General features: G+C 34.1%; 2 protein-coding genes across 2 annotated transcripts in view; both read left to right on the top strand.

The window, feature by feature from the left end:
- Positions 1-1,463: 1,463 nt before the first annotated feature.
- On the top strand, positions 1,464-4,657 carry LOC103140724 (putative gustatory receptor clone PTE01). The gene is made up of 2 exons (XM_007555985.2): positions 1,464-2,699; positions 4,598-4,657. Exons 1-2 carry the CDS (start codon positions 1,803-1,805, stop codon positions 4,655-4,657), a joined length of 957 nt encoding a protein of 318 aa, XP_007556047.2. The 5' UTR covers positions 1,464-1,802.
- Positions 4,658-9,577: 4,920 nt separating this feature from the next.
- Positions 9,578-10,006, top strand: part of LOC107836685 (olfactory receptor 2AT4-like) — a 1,050-nt gene continuing 621 nt past the window's right edge. Inside the window, exon 1 of the mRNA XM_016673356.1 lies at positions 9,578-10,001. Coding sequence (XP_016528842.1) covers positions 9,634-10,001 — 368 coding nt within the window. The 5' untranslated portion in view covers positions 9,578-9,633. The remainder of the gene's footprint in view (positions 10,002-10,006) is intronic.

The following is a 10,006-nucleotide window of genomic DNA, read 5'->3' as shown; positions in this document are numbered from 1 at the left end:
TCTTGGACGTTTTGATGTTAGCTTGTCGACGTCTCAGTTTTATTCGCTGGGAAAATCAATAAGCAGCTTGAGGTGACTCTGCTGCTCTCTAGTGGCGAGAAGCCATAATGTTAGCTGGTAACAATCGGAATGCATTGTGGGAGATGTAGTTTGTAGTCAATTCGTGTTTAAACCCTATTTTAAATCAATCATGGGCCTATAAAATGCTGGTGGGGCCACATAAAATGACATGGCGGGCCACATGTGGCCCGCGGGCCTTGAGTTTGACACAGGTGCATTACATCATTCAATCATGAAAACATAAGCCTCTCCATTTTACTTTGAAGTATGCTGCCCTCTTGTGGTTGTTAAATTAAAAAAAATAATATGGAAGGGTCTATATACGTCAACTGAGTCTGAAGTATTCCTGCATCACAAAAAATAAATGCTTTTGTTTTAGAAGATTGAACTTTGGTAATGGTCTGTTTATTATTTTCCTTCCCTTGAAGGGAACAGACCATGAATCTGACCACTGTGGAACAATAAAATAGAATATATCTTTCTATTCTATTCACTAGGGAACTGTGGTGAGAGTATTGAATTGCTCAAACAGAGAAACTCAAGCTTGTACTAAAGCTGTTACATTTGCTGCTAGTCAAATTTGGATTTCTTTTTAAAATTGTTTTAACCATCAGAGGTTACCTTCTCTAATTTCCTCCAGTTTTCTGATAACTACGTCTCTGGACCCTTACGGCTTTTCCCTGTATCCCATTTAAGACCCAAGAAGACCAATCTTTCCAACTTCTGCTAACTTAATTAACTATGAACATACTGATTCTTGGATATATTCCTCCACCTCCACTGATGCCGAGTTGAAAATATTATAACTTCAAATGCAATGATGCTCTTCAACAAAAAAGACTAATTGTTTAATTGCAAACAGCCCAAATACTTGTTTTTAAGTTGATGAAAGGTCTGATTAAACCAAGAGCTCTTATGTTTAGTCCTTAATCTTTAGAAAACATGTGATGTCAAGAAAAGTAGAAAGATGTGGATTTAATACTAGCCATAGCACTCTACAATCTACAATTTTCTAAATAAATATGTTCTGTGTTTACCCATCTGTGTGGTTTGGCTCAATCACAAAACAGGACAGGTCCAAACAGCAATGAACAATCAGGTCTGCAGACAGGATTATCAGAACTGACCTTTGCTCTACTCATGACTAGTACATGGCCAGCAAAAGGGCAGCTTTCTGTTGACCCAACACATCCTGGTCACTGGTTATTTAGACTTTTACCCTCAAGGATGTATTACAGAGCGCTAGTAGCAACAATTAGCCGACACATAGTTTCTAACCCCTGGCCGTTACCCTGTTAACCACATATTGTAAGAAAAAACACAATCCTGTAACTCCCATGGGAGTTGTATAGAAAATAAATATCGCACTGCCTCCAATGTCTTGCCAGTTAGTTCTAGAAAGTTGTACATCAGCACAACTGGTCAATAGGCAACAATGCAAAAATGTGCTCTGCTTTATGAATGAGTACAGACTGTGTGATTTTGCTGTTTCACTTGATTTATTTGAAATTACGTTCAAGTGGTAAAAAAGTTAAAAATCGTATGTGAATTGTTTGTAGACCTGGAGCGTTTCGACATTTATCAGAATCAATGTTATTTTAAGGTTTTACTTTATGCCAACACCGTCCGTTCTTCTGAAGTCTTCTGATGTCTTTTTTCTTGTAAATGCCATATTGTAAATACAGAGCTTCAGAGCTTGTTAAATTGTTTTTTTTTTATTCACACTTTGAGAAACTGAAAGGATGGACATCATGCATAATATGTCATATGTCTTAAGGCTTAAAGGCTATGATCTCCCTCATGAAGGCGTCTTCCCTGCATTCCTTTTTGCAACCCTGAACTACATGATCATCCTCTTCTGTAACCTTACCATTATCTTCACCATTGTGCTGAACAAATCTTTGCATCAGCCAATGCATCTGTTCCTGGTGAACCTTCCCATCAATGACCTGATAGGTTCTTCAGCACTCTTTCCACACCTCATTAAGGAGATAATGACAAACAGCAGAAGGATCCAGTTGTCAGCTTGCATTATCCAAGCTTTTTTTATCCATATCTATGCAGCCGGTTCAGTGTTCATCCTGACTGCAATGGCCTATGACAGATACATCGCCATTTGTTACCCTTTGCGTTACAACACTGTAATGACTAATGCTCACATTATGAAAATAATCATATTAGTTTGGTCTTCTTGTGTGGTTTTAATAGCTGTGCTTTTTATTCTTCTTTTGCGTTTGTACCGCTGTAGATCTGAAATAACACACTCCTACTGTGATAACCCAAGTTTGTTGACTTTGGTATGTGAAGATACAACCATTAATAACATCTATGGTCTTTTTATAAGTGCTACTACACAAGTGATAGCTAATGGTCTGGTTTTTTATACATATCTTCGCATCCTTATTGCATGTTTTAGATCCAGACAGTCGGACACCAAAGCGAAAGCTCTGCAGACATGTGCCACACATCTTTTTGTTTTTCTTTTGTTTGAGTGCTTGGGCCTCTTTACAATCATATCTTACAGACTGCAGAATATTTCACCACATTTAAGAAGATTTATGGGAGTGTCGACATTAATCTTCCCCCCAACATTAAATCCAATAATTTATGGATTGAAAACAAAAGAAATTCGTGAAAAGGTGCTTAACTTTTTCAAGAATAAACATATTCTTTGTGAATAGTTTATTACTTAAACTGTGGCTAATGCAAACTGTCTCCATGAAAAACTGCTTTATTTGTTGTGTGAACTTGCATTTAATCAGTTTTTGTAATGATTCTAAACGTACAGGGAATGTTTCCTTCTTTGAGTGATCATTGTAAAAAAAAAAAAATAGAGCCACAAATATGTTCAGCATTTTAGAAACATTTCAGTTTGTATGTGTGATTTTTTTTAATTTATTGTGAGTAATTCAGTTCATAAATTTACTTTAAGTTCAATCCATCTGGGCCCGTGTCCTAGTAAAGTTTGTTGTAACAATGTTAGTCCATTAATTCACTTTTTTGTTATAGTGTGCAGCTATAGTGTGCAATAAAAATGTTTTCATCATCCTACTATGTTGAACATTTTATTAACACTTTCAATTAACCTGGTCTCTTGTGCTTACAGCTCTTTTATGTTGCATTTTCATGTTATGTTTGCTTGCAAATTTAAATGATGTATACCTATTTGAACTTTTAAACAGGTGTCTTTGTTTAAATACGTAACTAATAAAAATAAAAGGAATGGAGGTATTTTTCAGCTTTTACTACTTTTCAATGTTTTGCACATAAGGACAAATGTTACACTTCTTACGGTCATTAGGACTACAAAATGCAAGGAAGGCTTTTGCAAAGCAAATTATGGAGTATAAGAAGACGTGAGCTGAAAAATGTCATTTGTATAAAGAGTAACAATAGTAATGCTGCTGTTACTATTACTAATAATATTAACTATGATTGGTCCAGGGCAATTAAAAAGAAAATGTTATTGTTTCCTGATTAGTTAATGAACAAATATGAGCTGTTGAAAGTGAAAATCGAAATGTTTGGTGTTGTTATGAATAATAGACATGTAAGCAACTATGTGATCCATGGATTCACATGGTTGAAGGTCATACGAATCCTAATTTCATTGGTGTTTCAATTTAGTTGCTGTAGCTTGTCTACTTTGATGCCAGATGCAGTCTTAATTTAATAAGGTCAATCACCAATTAGATTCTCATCAATCCATCTATTTTGTAGAGCCTTGAATAAATAGAAAAAAGTAGAATGGAAATACCCTTTACTGTGTCACAGGGAACAGGTGTAAAAGCATCATCAGATAGAATGTAAAACTAAATCACAAAGTTAATACTTCTTATTTTGTATATCACTGGGGTATTTCAGCAATTGAATATTATATCCATCAGTAGTTTGTAATACAGCACATTCTGGGCATTATGACATGTTACACAAGAACAGCTATATTAACTGAATTTGTTGTAGATTCTTTGTCATCCAGGACATCACAATCCTAAATGTTTGAATAATGAACTGGTGTCACCTCACTGTAAAGGTTTTATGTGGTGTATAACGGGATACTGGAAATACCACAAAACATAAAATCACAAAAATAATTAAACTGAAATCAAATGGTGTGTTATTTGCCAATAACTTCTGAACTGATGAAGACAAACAGCCAGCACTATGTTCTTTTCATCATCTGATTGGCTGGCTCTGAGTGTGTCATCACCCAGTTTGGGAATCAACTTCTCATTGAACTTTGGTACTTTGAAAAGAAAACTGTTGTGTTATGGTTACCAATACTTGGTGACTGTTTCCATATAAACTTTGCTCATTAGGTTAATGACCTAACTGTTTACAAAGAAGCAACACTAGATGTGCCACAGTGAGCCCTCCAGAGTGACATCTCTGTACTTTTCCCTGGTAATGAACCTCAGAGGATGTCGTGATGCAATGCTGTAAACAAGCTCTATTTGGTTTCACAACTTTGGATAAAGTTGTCTGAAAGAGTCTTTTGAAATAACATTGTCTTGTTGGTTTTATTTATTTATCGTAGATGAAGTTACAAATTCAACACAATAGATTCAGTAAAACTCTAAATTATTCTTACCACTAACAAATTTAGATTTGATTCGTTCAACAAATACATTTTTCTGAAAGTAAAGGAGATAGGCATCTCTCAAAAGACTAAAGTGTTATGTTGATTTAAAAAATATATATGCAATTTATTGAAACAAGGTCGCTTCTTCTCTGCTCAAAAACTGACCTTCTCAACAATCAATGGAAAAAATGACAAAGCAACATATAATACACAATAAAAATTAATGGTAAATGGACTGAACTTATGTAGCCCTGCTCCAATCATTTTGACCACTCAAAGCATTTTGCACTAGAGTCACATTTATCCACCAATGCGTAGATCGGTAGGCAACTTGGGGTTAAGTGCCTTGCCCAGGGGCACATCGTCCTGTGGCAAGAGGAAGCTGAGATCGAACCTACCCACGGAGTCAAACACTCATTCAAAAACTCAGGATTTGCCCACAGTCGCCATAAACATTTAAAATAAAGTCTGTTCAGAGAAGAAAGTTTTTAACTGCTTTTTAAAAATATCCACATAATCAACTAAGGACAGCTGTAGTGGTGCAGCATTCAAAATTCTTGAATGGCTGAATGGTTCGATCCTCCTTGGTATTCAGCCTGGTATGTGGAAGAACTAGCAGATTCAAAACATCTGAATTCTGTTTGAAAACTAGGATGAACTGGAATTGAACTGAAATGAATTTTTTGTAAAGCGCCTAATTGTATCTATATAAAATAGTGAATAGAGTTGGACTCTTAAAACAAAATTTTAAAAAGGGAAGTTGTTAGAACCAGAGATGGACAGGGAAGGAAACGTGGCCTGTTAGTTTTTGACAGACTAGCCCCCTTTTAACTGCTTGGTTGATATTTTTATGGGAAATTTGATATTATTATACATAATTACAGTGCTAATGTGACAATTCATATATAATCTGTAATACAATTAACAGCAACTACATGCAAACATACATAATATGTAAGGTTAACTATGACATAAAATCTAACTATAAATCTAAAATATGAGCTTTCGGCCCTCTGTTGGGAAAGATGAGAGATAGCATCTCCAGCTATAAAACACATTGGTGTTGTTAAAGTGTAGATTACTCTAACAACACCAAAGTGATCTAAACGAACAAATTTTCTGCTGGATCAAAATGGAACAGTTGAGTGTTTCCTTTTTCTCCCAGCAGGTGGCAGCACTGGCATTTGTTATTTGTGCTGAAGGGGAGGCTTGCCTGACTTTTAGACCTCTTCCCAGTAAAAAGCATTACTTTTATAGGCATTTCACATCAGGCTGCTAAATGACTCCAGACTTTGCTAACCTAAGTCACTACATTTCTAAGTTGGAGGAAAAGTCAAAGCCAACACAAAATGTTTAATTATCATTGGTCATTACCTAAACTATGTGAAAGATGAAGCAGGTTTGCACCAATTGTGAGTGGTAAAAATGCAAAGATAAACCATTCCTTACATGAAATCCTTTCTTTTTTACTTACTCTTCCAACACATTCATAATATAAGTGGGGAAAAAAATAGCTGGTCATTTCACAGACAGTGTCATGCATTGTTTTAAAAGTACAGCATTACAGGAATGTTATGATAGTCTTTGTGTTACTTTTTTTTAATTTCCAATATTTTTCATAATGTGCAGCAAGTAAAAAACAACACCGACCCTGTGGCATTTTTGGAGTATGTGATATTCCCATTTCTATTCAGTTAAGTTAATGTCAAGTCAATTTGTTCAGTTTATTCTGTTCAGAGAATTGTCAGTCCAAGAGTTTCTATGTTAAAGGGGCAATATTATGCATTTTATAGCACAATCCAGTAACCCTCTTATCTTCATTTTACATTAAAAAAAATGCTATATATAAATCCATTATGACTTAAAATAAACTTGATGTAATTTAGCACCTAGAAATTGGGTCTCTTTCTCTTTAAAAGGAAGTCATCATAACATCTCTCCTCTATTATCACTTTTACCAGCATTTCATTAAGTAGCTTGTTTAATGATCTCAGTAGATGTGCAGTTCCACCAGATGCTTGCTAATTGCTGCTGTATTACTGATTGCACTTAAAAAATCAGGTAACTTTATGTTATTAAAGGTAAAGTTTAAACAGTAATGATTTCTTGGTTAATGTCAAGTTGTCATAACAAAGACATTTTGAATAATGTCAACTTTGTATTAAAAGTGTCATAATTTACCAAATGACGCTTTATGACAACAGTCATAAATATTCATGAAGGCTTATTCATGTTCATGACAGGTGTTATGTCATGTTTATGACAGTGTCATGTCAGTCTTATTCACCCCCCTTCAAATAAAGTGTTACCAAATATTTTTTCATCCCTTATTCCTCTTGTTTAGCAGTCTTATTCAATTTGTGATAAATGAGTTTACAGTAGTTCAAAGTTTTTATGTTTTGTTTTCAAACCTTACACAATCAAAAAAAGAAACAGCACAAATGAATGTTATGAGGAAGCTAATTGAGGTCTCATGCCAGTCGTCATCTCAAGGGTGTAATTAGTGTGCTAGTTTCCCCAGAATGCATCTTAGGAGAGTAAGAAAGTTCTCAACTGAAAACAATCTTATGCAACATTGGTCCTTGTTAAACTTTTGTACAAACAGTTTTTCTTATGCTACATATTTGTGTATTAAAGAAATTCCTTTTTTTAAAGATTTTAAATGCTTAACATTCAAAATATACATTCACTGGCATCCTAGTCACAAATACAGAGGAATGTTTTTCTTAAAAAATGTCAGTTTCAAAAAAACACCCACATTGCAAAAAAGTTTCATCCACACAGAGACATCAAGAATGCCTCAAAATACAATTTTTACTCCTGTAAGTGGTGCTTAAAGTAGAGTATGGAACATGTATATAAAGCCTGCACAAGTTTAACAGTCAATACAACAACATATGTGTAGACTACATGTTCAATGTCATGAACATGTAGTCGACCATTGTTTGTGTTACATGTATGATGTGTTTGGAGTTATAGGTCAGGTTACAGGTGGGCTAAAAGATTAGCATTTTCACAAAATTGCACTTTTGCTATCCACATGATTATACAAGGGTGAAATTTTCACTCTGCAACCTGTTTTACTCTTTTAGTTCCCTTAAATACTCTATTTCCATGTGGACGCATGGCACAAACAATTGAAAACTTGTAGAGAGTGACAAAATATTTCAACTTCAATAAACATCTCTAAAAAAATGTTAAAAAGATGAAAAAAAATTGAATAAATTATTTGAAAAAAAAAACAAACCCACAAAATAGTTGCATTAGTCTATTTTTCTCTTTATATTGTTACACCTCTAAGAAAAAGAAGTGAAACATTTCAACAAAGTGAAATATGCTTACATTAGTAGGCTAAAACTATTGCTCTCATAAATAATGATAATCACAATGTGTAAAGCTATGATAGTTTAAAATTCTCACAATGTTCACATTCTGTACTTATTACTTAGATAGACTTGGGAGCTGTGTGGTTCACAAAATCCGCTCAGGTAAGACGAAACATATGCTCTGAGACCTCTATTGAACACTGGGGATATTAGCAGTCCTCTATTAACATCACTTTAAATACTCACTGGGCTTATCATAAAATACAGTTGTTTACTCTAGTGGGATTCCTAAACCATTAGCATTATTAAATCTGTTTTACCTCCATTGACCTCTCTGGGGATTTGTTTTCAAATTCATGTCACTCTCCACTATTTTAATATTCATTCCAAGGAAAAGTCCAAAAAGCTGGGTAACATCAATTAGAAAATGCTGCTGATTTTTTTCTACTTTACCCCTTGTGTTTGTTTACCTTCATAAAAAGTCATTATGCAGTTTACAAATCTACTTTTTTTATTCACAGATGAGCTTATAGCTAGGCAGATGAAGTTATAGCTAAATATTTATTCATCCTCTATAGTTGATAAGGCAAGCATACTAAATTATTGTGCAGGCAGAAGCTATAAAAAAAGAAATTAAATTTTCTTCACGTACCCTTTGAATCTTTGCTAGAATATATTAGATACTTTCTCCAAATCTGTAAAAGTATTTGCAAGGTATCTTCTAGAATTTAATGAAGAAGTTCTTTCCTGACACTTTGGAAAGTATCAGACAAGTCAGAGGAAAGTAAGACAAGTTGTGAAAACCATCTGGTGTATTTGAAAGAGTTCAGTAAAATACCAGACACCATATGTAAATTCCATGAATGATTAGGAAGGCTTTAATTCTATGCAAATGTTTCAAAAATACCCAGCAAGTTAATAAAAATGGTTAATTGTACAGCTCCTTGTAAGTATCTAAAAATTAAGAGTAGTCATACATATTTTTGTTGTGAGAAAGCAGTTAAATAAGCAGTGGAAATATCTCAAAAGTACTATGTGTCCATCAGTTGCTTTGTCCACCATTCTCATGATGTCTATAAATATAAATATCTATTCTTCCTACTGTCTTATGTTTTGATTACATTTCAGGGATCCAATGAATGCAAACTTTCATTAAACTGAAACACATCACATCTACTTTAATGATAATCAATAAAATATGAACCTTTGTTCAAGTTAGAGTTGAAAACTATTACCCAAATGAGAACTAAAATGAAAACATCAGAAATCCTTAGAGAAAGCAAAGAGGTTGAACAATAACTCTACCTGCATTAAAAGGTATATTGAAGGAGGGTTTTAAGCAGACAACCACCTGTTGAGAAATCAGAGAACGTTGGTGCAACTTTTGTGAAAGGTACGTGTGAAATGAAGGAACTAAATACAAATTTAGCCATCTAAATGTATTTATTAGAATGACAACCCATAACTTAGCAGAATAAAAGTAGTAAACAAGGATATCAAAATTGACATCAATAGTAATACTATGAATAGTTTACAACAGAACAATAATTTGTGATCAGCTACATGAGAACTAATTCACTATTACTGCATTTTTTTATGTCAAATAAGGATTCAGTTTGATCTATTGTGCGCTTTTCAGTTTTTAAAGGTATTTTCTTCGAGATCATGTCAGAGGGGAATCAAAGCAGAGTAACTGAATTCATACTAACTGGCTTTCCTGGACTCCATCCACAATATTACGGTCTCGCTTCAGCTGTATTATTCTTAGTCTATGTGGTAACTGTGAAAGCAAATGCTGCAGTTTTTTTCTTATTTGCAACCAACAAGAGTCTTCATAAACCAGTGTACTACATCATTTTAAATGTGTCTGCCTGTGACCTTCTCTTCAGCACAACAACTTTACCTAAAATCATCAGTAGATACTGGTTTCAATCAGGGAGAATTTCTTTTACTGCTGGTTTTGTCCAGATGTACCTTGTTCATTATTTGGGTTCAGTAAATTCTTTTATATTTGCACTGATGGCTTTTGATAGGTACT

Source organism: Poecilia formosa, unplaced genomic scaffold (genome assembly GCF_000485575.1).
Source record: "Poecilia formosa unplaced genomic scaffold, Poecilia_formosa-5.1.2 Scaffold74, whole genome shotgun sequence".
In the NCBI taxonomy this organism is placed as follows: Eukaryota; Metazoa; Chordata; class Actinopteri; order Cyprinodontiformes; family Poeciliidae; genus Poecilia; species Poecilia formosa.
Note: the sequence above shows the minus strand (reverse complement) of the source record. Positions and strands in the feature narration are given on the sequence as shown.

Excerpts from the sequence above, each read along its gene's own strand:
- LOC103140724 (XM_007555985.2), top strand. The coding sequence starts at position 1,803 with ATGGACATCATGCATAATATGTCATATGTCTTAAGGCTTAAAGGCTAT. Across the intron at positions 2,700-4,597 it reads CAAAAGAAATTCGTGAAAAG|ATGAAGTTACAAATTCAACA; the intron begins GTGCTTAACTTT and ends TATTTATCGTAG.